We start from the raw sequence: 22,640 nt of genomic DNA, 5'->3' as shown, positions 1-22,640 counted from the left end.
CTTTGAAGACTCTAGTCTGTGGCAATAATAAGGAGGGGGAAAAAAGGTGGGTTTTTTGATCGTCATTTGCAGTTACTTGGGCTTAAGTGTCTATTTTTTTTAGTGTTTCATCAGACTTCCAAAGAAACATTGTCATGGCTTGTTGGATCTTTTTGTTTTCATTGTTTAAAAAAATGCAGATACCAACTGTAATTTAGTTTGGTCATGTTTATGACCTACTGTTTATGACTTGCACATTAGTGTGCATGAACGTGCACCTATGTGTAATGTGTGTGGATGAAACACCCCTCCTGTACAGTAGCTTTACTTTAAAGAACAAACACTTTAAACCACACATTGGAATAATGGTTGTAACTAGACTCCTACCTCCATACAAAAGATATTGTGGATACTCTTTAAACCTGTGACGGTGGATTAATTTCAGCAGTAGGAATTTGTCTGATGTCTGAAATGGCTGTGAGCCAAGAATACAAACAGAGAAGTGGAGAGGAAATGCTGGTCTGCTTAGGAACTTGAGACAACCCTTGAAAGAAGAAAAAATGTTGTAATTTAATAGCTATTAAGCTTTGTAATGTTGTGTCTAAGGTAGATTTGATGGCTAATTTTGAAGGACAGAATGTCACTGTCATCTCTTCATAAGTTGATTTAAAATCTGATTGAGGGTCATTGGCGCTCTCAATGTCTCCTTAAACATCTGCCACATCTGCACTAGAAGTTTGGCAAGTGTTATTTCTGCGGGCTCCTTATTTTTCACTCTTGGCATGTCATGCTGGTGTATTGGTGGGTTAGTATATGCATATGGACTACTTAAAAAACAAGTAAGTGCACAACTGTAGCTAGTAAGTATTGGGGCTTTGTTTTATTCCAAAACATTTTGCACATTTGTGATTGTTGTCTTTAGATTTGCATAGTATCTTCACTTGTTTGTTTTTCTTTCTTTCATGTTCTCCTAGTCCCTTTTTTTAGGGGCTCTCAGAAGTTCAGAGAACTTATCCCCATTGTCCATTTCTTCTCTGTAACTAGAGTCAGCCTTCCAGCCAGTAAACTGTGTATCTCAAGGATACTCCCAGCCAGGGCTGCTGGGGAGACTCTCAGACCCCTGGTCCTTTTCCCTGGCTGCTGGCCATGTAAGTGGAAGTCACAACGGTCTCCAGAAACACTTCAGAAGTGTGGTGGGACAGCACGATAGCTATTACACATTTTTCCTCCAACTGTGTGATTCTGAGTGACTTATTGCTCATGCCCAGAAGAGGCAGCTATACAGAATAATTTATATTTTCCAGGCCTTTTGGGATGGCTTCTTCTGCCAGCAGTGCTTCTGGGCCACAGCATGGAGAGGTGTCTGTCACAGATGGGCAGAAAAGAAAAAGTGTGTTTTCCCAGATATGTCTTCTTGAATCTCCATACATACATACATACCTCTGTGAATGCTTTATGCTAATTACACCGAGGAACAAATCAAGTACACTTGCCAAGGCTAACCTAGGACTGAGCAAGGAGAAAGGTAACTGCCCTGCTCAGCAAGCTGTTTGAAAGCCAGGGCTTCTGTGGTCACTGTTGACCATCTCTAGTGTTGGCTACTCCTGAGTTCAAGGAGCAAATGCAATCACTTGCTTTAGTCTTTGATGTCAGAAAGCCAAAACATTCAGTTTTTTCCTTTGTTTGATTTTTGTCTTTATATTATTCTTCACGGACATCATACAGTCTGAAGAAGGGAGCACTGAGTAGTTTTGGAAGCTATGAACCATGTAAAGGGGAGAGAAAGAGGAAACATACATGAATGTATGCATCAGTCTATCAGTCTGAGCTGAACCCCTTTCTCTTTCTCTGATTACTTTTTTTTTTTTAGTGGTTTGCTTGGGTCAGCACTGATTGAATTTAAAAGAGTATCTGCTTTTCTGTGGCATCTGCAGTGTCTTGCCCTTTGACTTGTAATTGATGTCCGCACTGCCTTTGTCTTCCTGGGTTGTCACAGTCTGCCCAGGAGCTCCCCGGGTAGGTGTGGAGTCCCTGCACAACTGGGGTGTCTATATCTAGACTCTAATGGCTAGTCTGGCTGTATTTGCTTTTATTTTTTATTTTTAGCTGACCTCTCTTCAGTTTGCTTGCCGTAGGCTGGCAGTCTATCACCACCAAATCCCAGCTTTTACACTCACACCTAAATAAACTAAATAAACCACTAAATAAACCTAAGCAGTGCTGCAGGGTCTGTAACGTGCATCGCCTCCTCTCTCTAGGGGCTGGTGTGGCTTTGTGTGCTAGGGTGTGTATTCTACACCCCCGAAGTTGAGTTTGCAATCCTGGCTGGTGGCAAAAGGGGAGATTTCAAAACATGCTGAGGATTGTCAGAAAGAAAAGAGACTTTCAGTTATTGTGATCCCTGGGCTGAAGAGGTTAAAGTTGTGACCACAGCCGTCACTTCTGTAGGATCAGCAGCATTGTTGTATGGAATTCACCGTGCCCAGCCAGGCATTGTATCAGTGGGAACAGTGCAAGTACAGGACTTACACTATTCCTGGGGTGGTCTAACAACTGACATCAATTCACTCATTGATTTTATTTAACTAACTCACTAAGGGTTTATTTATAGAATTAAAAAAAGTAAGCGTGGGAGCAGTGAAGACTGTATCATCAGTCATGTATTTTGCTATTAAAATCTGATGCTGCAAGCTGGCCTGGGCCATAATGCTTACACGGACAGAAGATGTTTGATTCCCTTCATTTAGTTGCTGTGTTGAGAGGCTTTGGTGGTTTTGTCTTGTATAAAGAATCCCAAGTAAAGTTGAAAGCAGCAAAGCTTTTAGTTGGGATAAAATTGGTGCAGTGAGGTATGGCAGTAAAAAGCAAACATGGCAAAGCTCCAAAAGCTGTTGCAGAGAGTGATCTTCCCCTGGCCCAAGGAGGTGATGCAGAAGATGGGACCTAATAGATCATTTCAATATTTGATTTCTGTGGTTCTGTCAAGTCTTTAAAGACCTGGTGGCAGGCTTTGATCTCCAAGACAAAGGGTGAAAGGAAACCCAAGGCTTTACATATCCTGTTGCTTTCTTTGCTGGGAGTAGCTGAAGAGATATCTGATTATTGCTGGGTTTTGCCTTCTCGTTAGAAACACTGAAAGAACAGGAGCTGAGCCAAAAACTTCAGCGGCAAATTGAGTGTTTAAAGAAAAACGTGTGAAGGTCTCTGCTTCAACTATGAGTTTATAATCATGGTGTCAGTGGAGAAAGATAATAGAATAAATTACATCATTAAATCCCACACGTCTGCTAGGGAAAAGCCCTATAAATAGGGGAGTTTGGCCCTGCAAATGCAGGTCAGCCTTTCCTTGTGCTGCTGACAAGTATTGGTTCCGGAGGAGATTCTGTGTGCCATCATACATCTGCTCATGGCTTATTCACTAAGTGAATAAGATGTTAAGGACTTCATCGTGCCACACTGAAGTGAGCAACTGAGCTTTCTTTAACATCAGTGGAAGAAATTAGACCTGCAGAGGAGTACATCACTGCCTGTTAAGGGTTTTTTCAGAGGGGAGAGACCTAAGCAAGCTTTCTGAAGTTTGGCATCGCAGCATTTTGCTCATTGTAAGAGTAACAGCAGTTGTACGGTGTGATGGTGCGCACTAAATAGTGTGGCCTTCTTTTCCCAGGTGGGAACCAGGCTGAAAGGTGACGTGATCTGCTCAGGTTCAGTGCGGCGTGGGGTACAAAATTTGGGGAATCTCAGTTTCCAGTTTTCCTGGAAACTGTAAATGATGTACTGAATGGGGTGGGCCGTGGCCTCTTAGTGCAGAGGACTGCAATGGGGTGGAACAAGCTCCCTTATTAGTTAATTAAGCAGGCTGATTGAAATAATTGAAATTCAGGTGGGACAGAAGGGTTTATTGCCCATTATGTGTACGTAACAGCCATAAGCTATGGGAGGCTTTGTATCTTTCATCTAGCCATTTTTGTCCCGTTAAATCTCTCTGCTGCTGTAGTCCCCAAGAACTCCAGCTAAAATGAGAACATACATGGCAGGTGCTTCACAGAAAGACAAGAACCCCTGTGCTCCATGCTTCTGGAAGTAGGCGATAATGAAAGGGGAACGGAAAGAGATGCAAACATTGTACGTAATGATTATTCTGGGTTTATAAAATGTGATTTATATATATATATTTTGAAAACTGTACACAGATTTATAGATGTATCCATATACATATGTATAAATTCCATTTAATACTGAACCAAGAATCATAAGTGGTGTCTCCACAGAAGAGAAAGTTGTGGTGGTGCCTGCTGATCAGGTGGGTAAAGGCAGAAGGGAGGGCAGAGACTACATACAACATCTCTTTTACATTAGGATATGTTTCTTGTGGTGTGTTAGTACAATGGCTCCCAAGCTGGCTGTGCAAATGTGTTCAGGTTTTTGTTAGTAGCTACTCAAAAAAGCTGAAAGCGAACCAGGTAACTGTCTCTGAGTAACTGTGTCCTAGTGATTTTTGGTTCATTCCTCCTGCGTGTTTGCTCCCCCTCTCAAATTGATCTGTTCTGAAAATTGTATCATGGTTGAATACACATCGAACTATAAAGCAAGTGGAGAGGCTCATAGTGTGGTCTGCGGGCAAGTAGGGGAAATTTTGTCTTAATCAATGTACAGTTCTCCATCCTGTGAAAGAAAACTAGCCGTGTGGATACAAAAGGAGGACAAAGCAGCCACACACTGCAGTTCAGAAAACTTTCCATCATTTCTGCTGAATAGGGACTTAGTGTTACTTTTTCTATAGAGCAACGCTCCATTTGTTTCAAGGAAGTTGTGAAATTGGAGACCGAGAGGACTTAGGAGGGAGGTTTATTAGAGAAAGGCTGTTGTAAGGAGTGCTTCACAAAGTGAAACAGGCTGTTCAAAGGAAGTGCAAAAGTCTGCCCGCAGACTTGCATCCGAGTCTTGATTAAGATGTATGGTTCTCCCCCTGCGTGGGCATTTGTCCCCTGAATGGGGGCTCCACCTTTGGAAGAGCAGAAGAGCTGAGTCAGGAGTCATTAGCTGCTCGATCTCCGAGAGTCTTGTGTGGAGGGGTAAGGAGGAAGCAGTGAGGGCTTTGCTTTGTCCTTGTGTCCAAATAATGCATTTTTCAAAACACAGTGGACCAGGCTCTTCCAGGAGAGAACAGTCAACACTGATCTGATGGGAGGGGAGGTACTTGTATGAAATATTTCCATTCATTGTAAGACTTCTTGTGTGGTTCACGGGTGGGTTTGTGCCCCATGGTGTGATTGGTGACTGGCTCACTCGCTGGGTTCTGCTGGTTTCCTTGTCATTTAAGTGGGACTATTGGAGTATTAACCAAAGCTGAGGTGATGAAAGCGTCCTCGTTCTTGCGGTTTGGAAGGCCAATGCCTGTGTAGTTTTATAAAATACATCTTGCCAACGTGTTCTTCTGCCTGTGAGGATTCAGATTGAGGGTACCTCAGTTGCTGGATCCTGCAAGTCACACCGTAAATTCACCAAGGGACTCAGGTCCATGGGAGACTTAAATCTTTGTGGTAGCTGAGAGGAGCAGGAGAATCCAAGAGCACTTTGAAGACAGGAGATAAGGACGGATCCTTGCAGGATGAGGCTGAGTGTGGGTGCTCCTCACAAGCGACTGTAAAATAATTGCGTGTCAGTGCTATTCCCATTAATCTGAGGATACAAAACCAAACTGTGCTTTAAGGGAGCTGAGTTATCTACCTGGGTACAAACTTTTTCAAGGGGAAAAAAGGAAGATTGGAAAGCAGAGTATGTCAAGGCTGGTGATTTGTCTCAGGTGTTATAAGACTATTTGCAGTATTACAGCAGCGTGTGTTTAAGACCCAGTCTTTAGAAAAACAAACAGTTCCTTTATCATATTGTTTTGGAGCCAAAACTTATTTAAAAATCTCCCACTTGTTTTTAAAACCACTTTGTTTTTAAAATCAAGTTCCTAATGTCCTCACAGTCATGCTGTTGGGACTGCCAATGTGCTTCATGCTCTGGAGCTTCTCTGTAATTGGGAAATCTGCTAAGTCAGACCTCAACTAAAACCGGCAAATAAGTATTACCAACTGAAATGGTAACTTCCATGTGCCTCTAAGCTAGGATGGAGTCACACCAATGCTTATCAACAAAGGGGTTTAGAAGTACTGTTGGTGTGAGCTGGCCAGACTTCTAGCGGTTGCATTTCTTTTTAAATGTGAGAACTACAAGGAGGAAACATCTGGACAATTAGAAAAAAACCCCACAAAACAAACTGTATTTTGTTGAAGTGATTCACTCCGATTCTGTCTAGCAGGTTTTTTTTTTTCCAAGGACAGCACTGAAGACTTCCTGGCTCATCCTTTTTGTCTTTATATTTTTGCCGTTCTTTTCCCTTGAGCGACCTCTCCTGTTTCCTTTGTATCCCTCTTTCTTTGATGAGGCTACTGTACAGTACAGAACTCATTTTACTCCCTAATCGCGTAGCAGCTTGTGAGGAAGTACAGATAAATCCTTCCAGACTTGAGCAAGTGCTATTAGGATACTCTTATCAACCATGAACCAATAATGATAGGGGGATCAACATACTTTGCTGTAAGCAGGACCAGTAGGACTTGACAGGTGGGGTTTTGTTTGTTTATCGTGGGATCTTTTAATTCGTGGTAGGACACCAGCAGTTGTGTATGTTGATCAGACAGTGTAATGTGATTTCTGAACTGCTCCCTGTTTGCTCAGGGCTGGGAAGAATTGCAACGTTGTGGAGCTGCACTCTGTTCTCTCCTGGGCAGAATTAAAATTAGAAACTAGACTTCAGAGTTTCTGAATGGATTTTTTTTTTTTTCAAGTGAAGGTTACATCGGTGATTTTCCTACAGTCTGAGGGCTCTACCCCATTTTTTGAAAATTGGTTTGTAACAGCTCTGAAGTAACTCTTTGGGACTTTGGCATCCACCAATATTAAGGTGGAGCAGTGCACGTATAAAGTGGAAATCTCTCTATTAAAGTAGTGTATTGCAGAATTTCAGAGGCCATTGCTTCATTGAACACGCACTGGGTTTGTGCCTCATAAATAGCTTATTGTTTAAGAAAAAAGCCCCAGTCTGTGATGTCAGAAGGGGACGCCGGGGCTATGGTTTGGTGTCACTATGACTTCCCACAGCAGCTGCCAGCACTGGTGCTGGATGCACATCCCTTAGCCTGGTGTTTGTGGAACTGTGCTGTGAAGCTGTCAGGGGGCTGACCCTGCTTAAAAAAATTATTTAAGCCTCATCAGTTTCTTGAGTATTGGTGAACAGTTTGTGTCATGAAACCAGGACCTAGGGCAGAGAGAGGTTAAAACTTACCCCGTGTTCCTGACAGACTGGAAAGAGAAACTTGTCCCTCTAATTCCAGTAGTGTGCTCTGGTGCTGTGCCATCTTTTTGTCATCTAAACTGGCATCTAGTTTTTGCTATTGCCAGCTATTACATGCCCAGGTACTGTGTCTCTGTTCCCTGCGCTACCCATTGCATCTAACAACTTGCTTTTTTTGCCAGACCAATTAAGCAAGTCTAAATTGGTGTCCTGTTCATTCTCTTCCTTCTCTCCCCACCTCTGGCATTGCTTTCCTGCCCCCGTCCTGTGTGCTGGTATGGGCTTTGCTCTTTCTTGCAGTAAGGTGGCTCAGAAAGTTGAACTGGCAGAAAACACACACAGTCTTCCTCCCTTACAGAAAGGAGGAGGAAAATATATATATAAAATTTATAAATTTTTAAATGCTGGTTTAGCTCTCAGCACTAACTGATGCTGGTCTAAAACTTGATGGATATAGCCTTCTGTGTCTGTCATGAGTTTCCACTGGGGAGCTATGCATCAGAAGAGTGCCTGGTGAGTGAGCCATGATCCACGATTAGGGCTTCTGTGCAAGAAAATAATTAAAAAGAAGGTATTTGATGCTCCCTCTAGATGCCTTTTTTTGGGTCTTAGAAATAAAAATGAAATATTATAACACTCGCTTGCCTATGTTTAGCATGTCCGCTGACTTACCATTTTGGAAGTAGAACCATTTCTATTTTTAGAGATGAGCTTCCTGTTTGAGCTCTCTTTAAGTTTGTCCTTTGCCTAACACAGTCAAACTCTTTCAAAAAATCTTAGTTAAACTGGGACAGTTTTGCTAAAAACAGTCGTGTTCGCGTCCAGATATAAACAGCAGTAAATCCGCTTGGAATGAACGTTACAATAAAAATTCAACCTCTCAAAAGAATGTATTTCCATGATGTCAAAGCATGAAAGTGAAATAGAACTGATGGGTTGATGTAGTCATGGTCATTTCAAAGCCTCTGTCTACAAGTGGATTTAAAAATGAGTTGTCCACATAGGAAAATTAACCAGAACGGCTATTTTAGAGTAACTCCCTGTAGTCACACTGTTCTTTTGCAATAAGCATCCTCTGCTTTAGCTCATCCAAACTAGAAATTCTGGAGGAATAACACCCAAAATCCTGAATATTTTATGGTGGTTGGGTGATTGTTATGCTATAGTGTCATCATTTACCTTAGTCCAAAATGGCTTTCCAATATAGTTATGCCTTTACCTAAAATATATATTAATATCAGCATGTTCTGGAAGTCTGATGTAATCACAGCTATATACATCTTATGATGTCCTCATTAAAGTGTGGATACTAGGCATGTGGTGGTGTTGTCAACCCTTTGATACCTTTAAAAATCAGCCTAGACCAAAGAAGAGCTGCAGGGTTGCTGATATAATTCACACATTAATTGGTAATGTGAATGGTAGTGGAATTGAAGGTCTTCCATTTCCTAGTTGCCAAGGAAAAATCAAGGCCATGGTGTTTCTCATTATGGGCTGATGATGGTATTTCAGGAGGGCAGAAAGGCAGTCTAAGGGAAGAGGCAGTCTTTCCCTTCTAGTTCTGGCTCTTCCACCCCTGCTTGTGCCGTGCTGGCTTTTGTTCCTGAGGTCCTTCTGCAAGTCCAAGTCCAGCTTTGGTCCCCATCTAACCCCTCAGTGAGCTGATCTAGTTCACAGTGTCGGCAGAAAACTAGAAAACCAGAAAGGTTTTGTAACCTCCGTTTGCTGGCCCCAAAGTCAGAGGAGTGCCAAGGTCAAAGCCAGAGATGGTGAGAGCTGCACAGCCAGGAGAGGGGGGACGAGACTTTCGAAGAGCAGGGAGCTTGTGAGTCAGCTCAGCCCTTTCCCAGACCCTCTCGTTGATGGAGAGGCATCAATCGGTGCATGGATGGAGGAGCTCCAGCCCTGGAACTGGATGCTGGGTTGCAGGCTGGGCTTTGTCATGTGTTGCCAGGTGCCCTGGGCACCTCTGTGCTCTTCTTTCCACCATTGAGAAAGTATATCTTGGAATTTACAATGTAAATAAGGCCATGAAAACCGAAATTGCCCTTTCCATGGAGGGGTGTGGCTCTACATCAGAGGCAGTTTTCCTAAAAATAAAAGGAGAATAGATTGCACTGATCCAATCAATGCTTCTTTGTACTTGTCTTTTGAAAAATAAAGAACTCTGCTATTGCCAGATTAACATGTCACTTGGCAAAATAATTTAGTTTCTGTAGGATTCTTAGTAGGCAGAGATGCTCTTGATAGCGTAGAATACAATGATGCTATTAACATGAAGTTATTTAATTTTTATAGCATTTCCCCTACATTTCATCTGTTACTGTTAAATATGTTTTATGTTGAGGCATTCTAGGAAATGATCAATGCTCTTAAAATAGATTTGATAGATAAATGAAACATAAGATTTTCAACAAAGTTATATGCCTTCCCGCTTCCCTTGGAACTGTATTATTTTCCTATCTGTACTTGTTCTTTGTGTGCTAGCTTTGTCTTTTCAGCTACCTGGAGTATGCTTATACTATAGATTAATGCATTTGGATACTGTATACACGTTAAAAATAAAATGTTTCTTTGTACACGAATTTTTTTTCCTGTGTGGTTTTCACTGACTGACGTTTCAAAGAATCACTGAAAATTACAGCTTATGTTCTGGGTAGATTTAAGGATACTAATTGATTCTATATAATGCCACTAAAACACGTTATTTGCTTTGAGCCTCTCTCTTTAATCTAGTCCTGTAGCATTAAGGCTTAAGACTTTCTGCAGGCCTACACTTTTCCTGTGGATATGCTCTAAATACCTTACCTTTTGCTGCGTGAAAAAAACTAATAACATGGGTTATTGCAGTTTGGCAGTTTTATACCAAATGATAAAGCTGCAGGCACCGAAGAGGGGAAGGAGGGGGACGGTGTCTGTCAGGTCCTCGTAGCTTTACATCTCCATAAGAAGGAAATAATTTAACCCCACTGGAAAGGCTCCTGCTATGCATCCAGTGTGGCTGTGCTTGGGGAGGGTAGATCCCTGGGGGGAGGAGGTGAAGGGGAAGGGCAGAGAGCACTGCAAAGGGAGATCTGGGTGGCTTGGGGATATTTGTTTCATGGTGGACTGGGCTGTGCTGGGGAAAATGCTGGCTGAGAAAACTAACTGGGAGAGGCATGAGGGAGTGTCCGAGCTGGGCTCTGCTTATTTCCCTTTGTTCTTCTGTGCCCTCTGGTGGATCTGGGAGCAGCGGGGTTGGGCCACGTCTCTCCCAACTTCAGTTGTTCTTATCCTGGGTCTGAAATGCAGGGAATGTCATGAATAGCTCCGCTTGAGCAAGGGCTTTTTGCTCTGATTCATGTCCCTCCCGGTTCGTATGGGATATCATAATAGTCTCCTGTGGGTAGCAGAAGAATACATGCTTTCCAGCTCCAGGAGCTCTGGAGGGATTAACTGGGATGCAAGTCAAAGCCTCAGTCTTTAGGTACAATTAACCCGCTAGTGAAGCTAGCAGATTTCCTAAGGCCCTGCCAAAAATCCTGCTTTACAAACCAAGGGTTTTTTTCCCAGTAAGAGGCATAAAGACTAGAAAGGACCAGCAGGCCTGACCCTTGGCATTTGAGGTTGGTTTCTGGTTGTACACACTATATTGTACCTTGGGCACAGATCTTAATTTGATCACAAAGGGTTAAAATATTTCCCCAAGGTAGCTCGATCCTCTTAATGGACAGGCTTGATAATCATTCTTACAGAAAGGACATTTCGTCTTTCCTCTGCGGTGGGAGAGTTGTACCTTTTTCTGCCAGTGGTGTGCTGGGGAAGAGACAACAGCCTGAACACACTGGTGTAATTTTCACCTCTGATTCACATCCTGTGCATTTCTCATATTCTACTGTGTGGTTCATGTTTGCTTTGCTTATGGACCACCTCTTGCTTGCACTGCCCCTGATACCGGGTATGCCAGATCCACATCAGGGGAAAGGGTGGGCTGATTTGCAACCTGGAGGCTGATACCCCGGGTAATGCAAGTCTGAAGCTGTTTCACATCAAAGCAGGGCAAAGCAGCGCTTCGCCTATTTAGAAATGGGAAATGTCAACTGTTGGACCCCAGAGGAGATTATTGTAGTCCCAAAATTTCCCATTCACTGTTCCCTCTCTGGAAAATCATTACAATATTCTGTACGTGAAGCAAAGCATGGGTGCAAATTCTGCAGGGGAGTTTGACAAGAGCTTTGTGGAATGACTTTGGAGTTGGAGCCCGTCACCCCTGAAGTCTCTGGGGTGGACTTGGTGCAGCTGTGGTTTGTGAAAGCATTTGCTGGTGCAGGGAAGGTGCCTATGTAAGTTGCATTCGTGCAGTGCAGTTTTCTTTCTGACTCGAGGACAACATTTGCCTCCCTGTTGCTCTTGAAGTATTTTTGTGAAGAAGCTCAGAACAGAGAGGAGCAAATCTCTGTACCAAACCACCTTACAGAGGGTGGGCAGTGGGAGGCAGGGACTCTGCACAAGTCATTTTTCCTCCACGTGTTTGTTTCTATGTTAAAAAAAAAAAATTATATTGCAGCATAGAGCAATGTTATAGGATTTAATGTGTTAAAACCTTTACAGCATCTTGGTCACTAGGCCTGTAAATAAAGGGAACAGATATTATATGTGCTATTCCTCCCCTTAATTTTACTGTGGATTTTAATAATACGCGGGCTGGAGTAACTTGGTATTTTTTTTAAGGTTTCAAATGAAGCATAGATCTTAAGTAGCTCTTCCTGATTGATTTTATTTTCCAGTTTACATCTCTGCAACTGATTCTTCCATCTCCTTCTTGCTTTTGTCTGTTCCTCTTGTCAAAGATGGCGCTAGCTTGTTTCTTAGTTACTGTCTTTGTGATCCTTTGGGGATTCACTTGTGCTTGATGAGTAAGCAGCACTAGAGGAGGAAGATGTTTCTGCTTTAGGCTGTAAAATCCCCTCCAGTGAACCCTAGCATCACCACTTTGCCTTTGAGTCACATCTGCTGCGGGAGAGGAAACAATGCCTCTTAATCCTGTGCTGTCCAGGCATTCTTCAGTCAACAGTTATGTTGGAAAAAAATCCTGGGAAGCCAAAGAAGAGGTGATGCATGGTGCACTGAAGCCTTCCCATGTCAGCAATAAGAGGTGCTCTTTGCCAGCTAGGGATCCAGGTATATGTTAATCCATGTGCAGCAAGTAATGAGCTGAAGCGAGGAATATGGTCTGTACGAGGGCAAGAGGCTGCCAGGGTCTCTGAGGTCCTGCTGGGACTTGGGGGGCTGCATCAGGCTTGATTGCAAGGGGTCCCTTCTTAGAGCACAGGGTGAGAGTGTGGCAAGAGGATATCTAGGAAATGGTTAACACAAGTGGTATATCAAGGAAAACACAGGCGTTGGTGATATTCAGAAATCCAGCCTGACCTGAGATCTCTGTGCCTGCCACTGCTTTTTGGAGCCTCTGTATGCTTCTTTCACTTACTCTTTACCTGTCTCCCTTTCTGGATGATGTTTTTTAACCTCCTCCTAGGGGCAGGGGATAGAAGAAAGAACTGAATCTTTTCAGGAAAGAAGAGATAAAGTTGGCAGTAAGCCAGAACTGCTAGGAAGTGGGCAGCGAGCACAAGGCTGTTAACGTGTAATTATACATCTCAGATTTTGTGAGCGGTACTCCAGGAATCATTATGTATGGGCTTGTTTGATAGTACTGTGGTTTAAGAGAAAAACATCCCCTCAAATTACTCTTTAATTTGGAAGTCAAGAGACTATCAATTCAAATCTTAGCTCTTCTGCCCGTAATTGATAAATCGTGTACATTTAACAAACCGGCTATTGAACTGGGCCTCATACTTTTAATTCATCAGGTAACTGCTGATTTTTCTTTCAGAAGGGATAATTGAGAGGCTGTACAAGGTCGCTTCCAGCAAAGCTGAGATCAAACCTAGACTATAATATGGCAGATCCCAGACTCTGCTATGCAGCCCTTCCAATATAATTTTTCACTGTCTGTGTACTTAACCCCCCTAGGCTGTAGCCGTTGCTTTAATCCCCAGGCACTGGAGGCCAGAAATCAGGCTGGCTTTTATTCAGGGGCTGGTTTTATTTTATTTTATTCAGGGCAGTTCTTCACCCCAGTTGCTAACCTACTGAGTTGAGAAAAGACTGTTTCCCCTAGATAGTAAATTTAACAACAAAAAACCTCCCAACTCAAAACTAGGTTTTATATAGGTTGTTTCAAACAGGCAAATACCAAATTTAAGGACTCTTGTGCTTTTTCACACATTAACTGAACTTTCTCCCCATCCTGCCTCAAGGTGGCAACACTCGGTAGGGTCCTGAGCTCTGCCCAAGGATGCAATCCTGCTCACCAGCCTTGTAGTGAAGAGCTTGACTGACAGGCTAGTGGGACTGTTCCAGATTTACACTGTATAAATTTTTCTTTTTGATTACAAAGCTTTATGGTCTTGAGTTCCTTTCCAGAATCATTATCACATCTGTCACTGCCATTGCTATCAGTAGCTAAGGATGCTTTTAATGGAGTGATGCAATCCAAACTATCATTCTTGCTGAAATACGGCTCCCAAGCACACAATAGGCCAGGTGCTGTAATTATTAATAATTCCCTTTGATGGTTTATATCGGCCCTCCATTTTGTTTTAATGCAATTTATTTTGAGCTATTTCTTCAGCAATGAAAATTATTTTGGAGTGAATTTTTTGGAAGCATTGTGGGTTTGTTTGCTGGAATCCTTCTCTCCTGGAAATGAGGCATGTCTCTCATGGGCTCCCGTTTGCTCACACACAAATGAACTGCTAATTAGGATGATGAAATTGCTGGGAGAGGTGAAACCTTCCAGTTAGCCAAAGAGAAGATTGTGGATTAATCTGTATAAAGCTGAAGGCTCGACTAAAACTGCTGTTCAACATTCTGGTGCTAATGAGACTTGTATGTCTGCCACTCGAGAAGCCGAAAGTATGTCCTGTAGTTTTTGTTGGGAGATCCAGAGTGGGGGCTCACTCTTCTATGGCATTTAGTGCTTCCATCTCCACAGATGATGACTGGAATTGAGAATACTCAGCAATCTGTATAAGGTGTTCAGCATTTTATAGCATCCGGTGATGCAAGGCAGTTTGCACTTTATGGATAATTTTTGTACATGAGTGAAAGCATCTTGAGAGGCATATGGATGTTTAGAAAATTGCAGCGTATGATTTGGAGAGCTATTTGTCTTGCATGCCCCCTGCTACCGTATTATATCACTTCTTCATAGCTTTTAATGTACTTCTGCTTGTGTCAATTCATGTAAAGGAGGAAACTACTCTCTGTGAAGCAGAGAGACACCAGGTGACTTGTTCAGTGTCATACTGGGCAAAAAGTCCAGTTCCAAGTTAGTTTGCTACTCACTGAGCTGCTCAGAACCTGTGGAGGGGCTGATGCTGGTGTCTCATCCTCTAATAAGTTTTCCTACAGTCGCTGAGAATATATACATATATATTATAACATACATACAAAAAAATAAAGCCAAGGCAGATGTTTTGAGTTTGTTTCTGCGTGTTTGCAGGAAGCCGACGGATAGTGGACGTGATGGATGTGAACACACAGAAGGGTGTTGAAATGAGCATGTCTCAATTTGTGAGATACTATGAAACACCAGAGGCCCAGCGTGAAAAACTCTACAATGTCATCAGCCTGGAGTTCAGTCACACAAAGCTGGAGAACATTGTCAAGCGCCCCAATGTGGTAAGGGATCCTGTGGTGATGGTGTTTATTATCAGCTTCTACCCAGTCACTGGTTGCTTTGTAAGAAATAAAACATGGAGTTTAAACAAGGTGATGTGAAGTACCTGTGACTCCTGTCCGTCTAGTCTTAGGATCTCATTTTTACCCGAGTAGAAAGTTGGTCTCCTTGAGAGTGGAACAATTTACAGGAATTAGGTACCTGATGCACTCTTTAATCATGCAATTTGCACAGATACCCAATTCAGCTCAAGGTATTCAGAGGAAATTCTATTCAAAATTAAATACTTATTTATTGTTTTTCCTCCTCTAAGGAAGCTTAAATTATCAGGAAGCTTGAATTCCTTATATATGAACCCCTCCTATTAACTGAAGAATGTTCAGGGGGGCTCCAAAGCAAAAAAGTTGAAAACAGGTGTACTAAATGTAGAAATCTGTACATAATTAAATCAGCATAATCACTGCTATGTCAGAATTGGCAGTGTCAGAGGAGGGGGTTAGGTTTGTATACGTTTTTTAAAGGTGGAGGACTCCTGTGATTTGTTTCCCAATGGAGTCACTGGCAGTGAAACCGTGACCTTATTAATAAGGATGATTTCATTTATCACTAAAATGTAGCCATGTGTGGGTGAGGGTTAGAGCCACCGCTCTGTGACACAAAGTGATGGCGGAAATGGCCTCGGAGGTATCCGAGTGTCTCCTCCAACGCACGGCAGAGGGTTTGGGCATCAATCCTGGGTGATCAGGGAACAACGGGACTTCTCAAAAGTAGAACGCATGTGCTGCTTGTTCTCTCTGTATCTGCTTGTGCTGCTGGATGCTCAAGGCACTGCTGGGTTGAAACTGCAGCTCTATGACATTTTGCTTTCAGACACTTTCCTCCTTGTTTCTAAATGCTATTCTAATTATTCCAGTAGGTTTTTCTCTGGGGCCGTGTCTTGCCTATGCAGACAATAGAAACACCACACTTCTGCCCAAACAGGTCAAAAATAGATGGCAGCTCTAACTGCTGATTTGTAGAAGTAATTCTTAAGTAGGTGTTTGTGGTCTGTTACACACATGTAACAGATTGAATATTAAACACATAATTTAGAAGTTTGTGCAGGTTTTTGCTGTCATTCAGACACTAGTGGGCAGTTTGGAAGTGCTCTGGGGAGTTTCTGGTGTTCGGCTGATCCCGGTTTTCCCAAGCACATCATGTTCAGTGAGCTTCTGAAACATCTGTGCAAATCTCCTGGGTGCTCAGAACTGAAAAATGCAGTTAGGTACCTGCTACCATGTGTAAATGAATACTTTGTATCTGTTTAATATGGCCCGAGTGCACAATGTGTGTAAACCCAGGAATATTTAGATCTCACTGAGAGAGATTTGCATTCCCGCTAGGTACTTGGGAATAGGGCAGAGGGTGCTGGGGCAGTGGGTGCTGAAGGGAAGTGCAGTACATAAAGTCAGATATTAGTCAAATACTATATTTGTATGAGTGGTTCCCTTGAATTCTGCAGAGCTCTTTGAGCCCACGTAAAGTAGAAATAGTTGATTTGCGTTCCCTGTTGTGTAAAGACTGTGGGTTGCAATATCAGGATGTGGAATCGTTTCAGAATGAGGGCAGTAACCATCAATTCTGTTTTCACATACAAATGCGATATTCATGGAATTGGACCTGTTTCCACTGGCTGCACATTATCTCATTTTGCCCCTTCTCAAAGTACCGTGTGTTATCAACAGTACCTGGTGCAGATGGAGAAATAGATAAGGGTCAGCCCCAATCTGCAAGAATTTCATGTGCTAATTGCCCTATTATGAAAATCCTCTGGGGATACAAACAGTGGAGTTGACTGATAGGGATAACATTCTTGGCTGGGCCTCGAAAAAGATATAGCAGTCAGGAGGCTAAGTGGGGGGCTCACCACGACGGAATTCTTCTCAGGTCTTGCTGTACGCAGTCAGAGGACAGCTTTGTCACCAACATCTAGGATAGGGCTTGCGGTGCTTAGTGACCCAGCCATGGAGATTCATTCACACGTCGCGTTTTTTTCGGCTGGGTCGGCACGTACAGCCACACTGTGGCCAAACACAGCACTACAGCCTGCCTTGCTGGACTTCCCAAGGTGATTGACTGCTGTTTTCCCATGTTTTGAAACCTGGCACATGTGATCCACTTGCATAACCAGAAGGGAGTGTTAAGGATATCTAGCACAGGCTCCATTATAAAGCAGACCAAGGAACGAGTCGCAGGCTTGTCCTTGCTGTAGCTGTGATGGACAGATTGCAGTTCATGCTCTGGCATCCAGCTGTGTTTCAATGGCCCTGAACAATCTTCAGTTTCCGTCTCTTCCTCACCTTGCTGGCAGTATGCTTCCAATTGCTCAGCTTTCGCTGTTTCCTTCTGCCCCCACTTCCTAAAAGTTTGGCTTGTGGACAAGAACTTTGGTGAATTTTATACCCAAGTAGAATGAAGTGCACAATAGGTGATAATGTAATTACTCAAATCAGAATTTGGCCAGAACAATAGTGTTAATGTTCCTTGAAATGTAAGGTATTGGAATGGTATAATCTCTTTTATATTTGTATTTTAATGTTCATAAAATTTCTAGACTGTTGGCTACAAAAATGCCTCTGCATGCCAATAGCAGGTGATGCTGCAAGAGGAGGTGCTCACAGGTGCCCATAGCACAGAATTTGCACCCAGTTAAATTGACTGCAAAAACTCTCCTTGGTCTGTGTTGCAAAGGGCTGAGTTGTGGTGATGAAGTGATGTACGTTAACATGTTGGGTCTGTAGGCCTTTTGATGAACAGCAAGGTTCTTGCTGCCTGTGAGTGTCTGCTGCTGCTGTAGAGTTTTAGCCAAAAGAGCATATCCTACCGTGTGTTCAGTAACTAACAGTTGATTTTGGTGGGGATTTCAGGTGGACTTAGTCGACTGGGTGGATAATATGTGGCCACAGCATTTGAAGGACAGACAGACGGATGCTACCAATGCTATTTCAGAGATGAAATACCCTAAAGTGAAAAAGTAAGTTTGTTTAAGTCTTTAAAAAGCTCTACTCTTGACTGCCTTGTTTAATTCCTTTTACATCTTGCTGAATACAATTTTTAATCAAATCTCTTTGAAAAGTTCATTTTTATTCTTCACAGACTTAAATAGTAAATTCTCCAAAAGTTCTACCCAAAGAAATCACTTTGTAGGATACAGAAATGTCATATAGTTCACACAGTGTAGTCACAGTCTTTCTGTAGGCTGAGTTCAGATCCTTTCCGGGTTCTAAACAACTAATGGCTGAAAAGTTAATAGGTGAGAGATGTTTTGTGAAATGAAGTCTGTTTTTAATAGGTGTGTGTCTCCCCAGAAACTCTGTCACGGCCCTTCATGCCAGTTTACTTTTCAGTTGACTTCTTCAACAGCAAGATCAAATACTGGGCTGACGATACAAGGCTGTGTTTTGTGTTTCAGAGGACCCCGTTGGGGCAGGTTTGAGACTGAACACAAGAGCAGTTTGTCCTGCTTCTGCCTACCTCAGCTGTAGTTTGTGGGCAGGTTGTGACAGCATAACCCCACCTCTCTGTTTCTTCTGTTTGAATGTCTTTCTTGAAACTTTTTATAGGATGATTGGAAAAAGGAACGATTCTGGGGGCCTCAAAATGTGCACTGTCAGTTTCATATGCATTAGTACAACTGAGATAGGGGTTACTGTTAATGATATAAGAACTATTGACCTACATGGCTGATGAAGACCATATAGTCCTGGAAGCCCTTCACTGCTGGTTCTGTTTCAGAGGTGTTTTCTATTGGTCAGCCCTAATGTTGGTGGCATCCCGGGCTCTGCTGTTGAACTGACCCTCTAGTGTTTTGCAAATCATTCAAAACTCTTTCCAAACTGTAATGTCTAAAATAGATTGGTACTAACATATACAAAGGTGCATGCAGTAAGAAAGTGATATGCAGCGTTTACTCTCATTCTGGAAAAAATGAACATTTTGGAAGGTAAAGGTCTCCATAATAGATGAGCCTCTGTGTCAGGCATCATGGGGAAGCCTGGTCCTATGATATGCTCGGCACTGTTGTTTCAGTAGAAGCTAAAGATAGTCTATCATTCTGAAGATTGTGAGCAGCTTGTTAGAGTAACTGGATATGGATAGGAGTGCCAAATTTCACATATGCATTTGGAAATGTCCTAAGTGACTTGCCTAAGGTCACACAGTAAGCCAGTGGCAGAGGAGAAAATAGAACCCAGGCAACTTGCTTCCCAAGTGGTTAGTTAATTAAATAACATTCTATATAATCTGCTGGAGTTGAGAAACTGGATCATGATTCAGGGCTTCAGGATTCATGGATTGTACAAGGTAAGAAGTAAAGACGACGATCCCTTTCCTAGAGCAGGCACACTCCAGATGCTGAAAAAAACCCGTAGCAAGTAAACAAAGCAAGGCAGAGATGATTTAAAGGATAAGGTAGCAACATGACTAACAGAATTTAGCAGAAAAAGCAGAGTATATTCTTGCTGTTCACTACTTGCATCATGAAATGCCAGATGGTAGGTTTCAAAGAGGGATTTTAGAGAAGTAGCAATTCAACAGATTCCGACATGGAGCTTTTCCCATGTGTGGGGGATGGCCTGGTAGAAAGGAAGGAGATGCCTGATGAAGAAGCAGACACAGAGCCATTGAGGTTGCTGTCACTGGCAAAGTGAAGGTGGAGGTTGACAGCTTGATAAACTAGTAGATGTGATAGGTAGAGGGAAGCTAAACAGTGTAAGACTGTAAGTGACAATAGAGGTTGATGTGGGGAAAAGGACTTACCATACATGAGAGTTAAAGGCAAGGGTGATGCAGCTGGAGCGGTGAGGATCTCGCTAGTGAGCCTCATTAAGCATAAAGACTAGAGAAAGCTGATTTACAGCACTATTGGCCCGAAACCCTCATCAGTCTGAAGCAGCAACAAAGATAAAACAATAACAAACAGTGATGGTCAGGAGCACAAGAGAGTTTGTCCTGGATCAGGTCAAAGATCTGTGGTGCTCGGTAACCTGTCTTCTGTCAGGTGCTGTCATAGATGCCCTGGGAGGAGTGTAAGAACAGTGTGGGCATAAAATAATGCCATCCCTTAAAACTATCTTCTGAACTTCCACTGTCTGCAGTTCAGGCAGGGGCAGTCCAGAGATGGAAGTAGTTTCTGAGTGCTTAGTGACTATCAAGAGATTTCTCTTCCATGAACTTGCCCAGTTTGAATGTGAACTCCTCAAAAGATTAGCTTTCTCCATCTTTGGAAATTCAGATTGACCCTTTCCTGTATAGATACTAGTCACAGCTATTGCTGTGAGCACCCAGAAGGTATAAGCCCTTATTGAAGAGATCATGTTCAGTTGTGGAGCTAAATGTCAGTGCTGTCACTGGTTTCATGCTGCCCATTCTTTTATGCGAATCGTCAATATTCATACGCTTTATTAATGACTGTTGTTGCTCAGAAATGGGATTGTTTCATTTCATTCTTGTTCTTAGCATTCTCATAATACTAAGTTTGCAGTATGCGATACCCACCATTAACGTGTTCCCTACAAACAAAAAGCACTCCAGCGAAAGCGTTGTGGTTTTGCAGACACAGATGGCATTACCAGACACAAATGTCTGTCTTGGCTCCTGCACGTCAAGTTCCGTGCTGGGAGTGAAGTTAGAGAACGCTCCATCTGCTGTGCTGCTTCGGTTACCAGGAGCACTACACGCGCTGGAGACCGCCCTGGCTTTCACTTGGACTTGCACCATTAACTTTTTCAAAAAATTCTGGGTAATGAGGTTATTTTTCTGTCTGTAAGTAAATGACTACTTACCTAATAGGAGCCTTAGAGGAATGAATTAAGTGGGGAAATGGTTTATGTCAAAAAATGTGTAAAACTTCCCAAGTACTACCTCTTACGTAAGACAACATGAGAAATTAAGGGGATGGCTAGCCGAGATTGTAGTATGACAAACTTCAAACTGGTATAAGTTGGCATTGCCCCTGAAAAAAACCAGTCTCATGCCCATGTTGTCCCATCCTCATTGCTAGTACATGCTGTGGTGCAGCTGCAGAGTAATCTGGACTGGAGACTGGTCTGGCTGAAAACTGGCTCAGAAATGAAGAAAAACTGGTTACTTTTCAGGCCGTCCAAACCACCACCACATGGCTGCATAAATGCTTGCACCAACCAAAGGGCAGTGCAGACGTGTGAAAAAACCATAGCAGTGGGATCAACAAACCCCTTCTGCAGTTCACACAAGGTGCAGGGCCACAGGACTCTGGGTGAGCAAAGCGAGCAGCTCATTGCAACCGAGGAAGCCTGCTCCTGCCTCTCCCCCTCTTTCACATCCCTGGGTGTGAGTTCTGTGAAGGGCCTCACAAACAGGAGCCTGGCTAAGAGTGAGCAGCATGCTGTGTAACCGGGAGGCAGGGCAGGAGGAAAAGGCAGTGCTGCTGTAATATCAGCTTTTAGGGGCAGAAGTTTGTTATTAGCACCTCGGATGCCTGTGGTACTGCAAATCCTAAGGGTACGAAACTGTGACAAAAGGAAACTGAACTGGGCTCAGAACTGCTGCTTTTCGTCATGGTGCACCATGACCATTTTCAGGTAGCTCAAAACAAGCTCAGGTTTAGGTTTCTGTTTAAATTCAACTAGGACTGAAGCAATCTGGATACAGCTGAACCTGAACCAACCAAAAAAAAAAGGTAGTAATTTGATTTCTTGTTTATCAAAACAGCCCTGATGAAATTACTCTCCTCTTTATTAGGTTTTGTTTTTAGCCTGGCAAGATTATTTGCAAACCAGTGGCAGTGAAACAGCTACTGTGCCAGGTCATGACGGCCATAGAAATAGTAACAGGAACTTCTAAGAACTTGGTAATGTTTGTGCTACAGCACAAATGAAAATGAAAGCCTCAGCCACTACAACACCCTTTTTGCCTTCAAAATTCTTCCTATTACTTAAAATATCTAAGCACTGCTATAATAGGTCTTTATATTGCTGCTGGCTTTCAATTAAGGAAGTGGTATCTTGTATGAAGCATCTAGCTGTTCACAGAAGGATGCTGCTCTGTTACCATGTACTTAGCCCTGTTTTCCCTCTCCTAGGCTGTTATTCAGACATCCATTCCTTTCTATTCATTCCTTTACTAAGTAGGGATGGATTTAAACAGATGCTAAAATGCTCTGCTGAGCTGTGGTCTAATTAGAAGCTGAGGGTGTGCCCCTGGAGACAGAGATTGCCCTTTGAATTGAGGGAGCTTGCAGGTCCCGTAACGCAACCTGGCACTGCTTTATGCATGTGGGATATTCGTATGCACTTGGTATGCCATTTGTGAATTGCTTTTGATACAAAACCGCTCTATAAAAATAATTAAGTACAAGAAAATTAGACCAATATGCACAAGTTCCCATTAAAACTTTCCAAGCTAGCAAAGTAAATAAAAGGTGATGTCTTTAAGTCAGTGCGTTAGTCTCAAATCCTCCTTTGGGCAGAGCTTGGAGGACTTGGTTTGTGGTGAGCCTGGAGCTGAACAGCCATGTCACAAGGAGGAGAGAGGAGTTGCGTTCTCACAGATACCAAAATGCTGTTCCAGGGGCAG

General features: G+C 42.8%; 1 protein-coding gene across 8 annotated transcripts in view; it reads left to right on the top strand.

Moving 5' to 3' along the window:
• The window catches only part of KDM2B (lysine demethylase 2B), a 125,910-nt gene that overhangs the window by 21,218 nt on the left and 82,052 nt on the right, over nucleotides 1-22,640 (top strand). For all 8 annotated transcript variants that reach the window (XM_037375452.1, XM_037375457.1, XM_037375451.1 and 5 more), the window contains 2 exons: nucleotides 14,871-15,049; nucleotides 17,954-18,060. In XM_037375452.1, the coding sequence (XP_037231349.1) occupies nucleotides 14,871-15,049; nucleotides 17,954-18,060 (286 nt within the window). The remainder of the gene's footprint in view (nucleotides 1-14,870; nucleotides 15,050-17,953; nucleotides 18,061-22,640) is intronic.

The sequence above is a fragment of the Falco rusticolus genome, chromosome 1, assembly GCF_015220075.1.
Source record: "Falco rusticolus isolate bFalRus1 chromosome 1, bFalRus1.pri, whole genome shotgun sequence".
Taxonomy (NCBI): Eukaryota; Metazoa; Chordata; class Aves; order Falconiformes; family Falconidae; genus Falco; species Falco rusticolus.
Note: the sequence above shows the minus strand (reverse complement) of the source record. Positions and strands in the feature narration are given on the sequence as shown.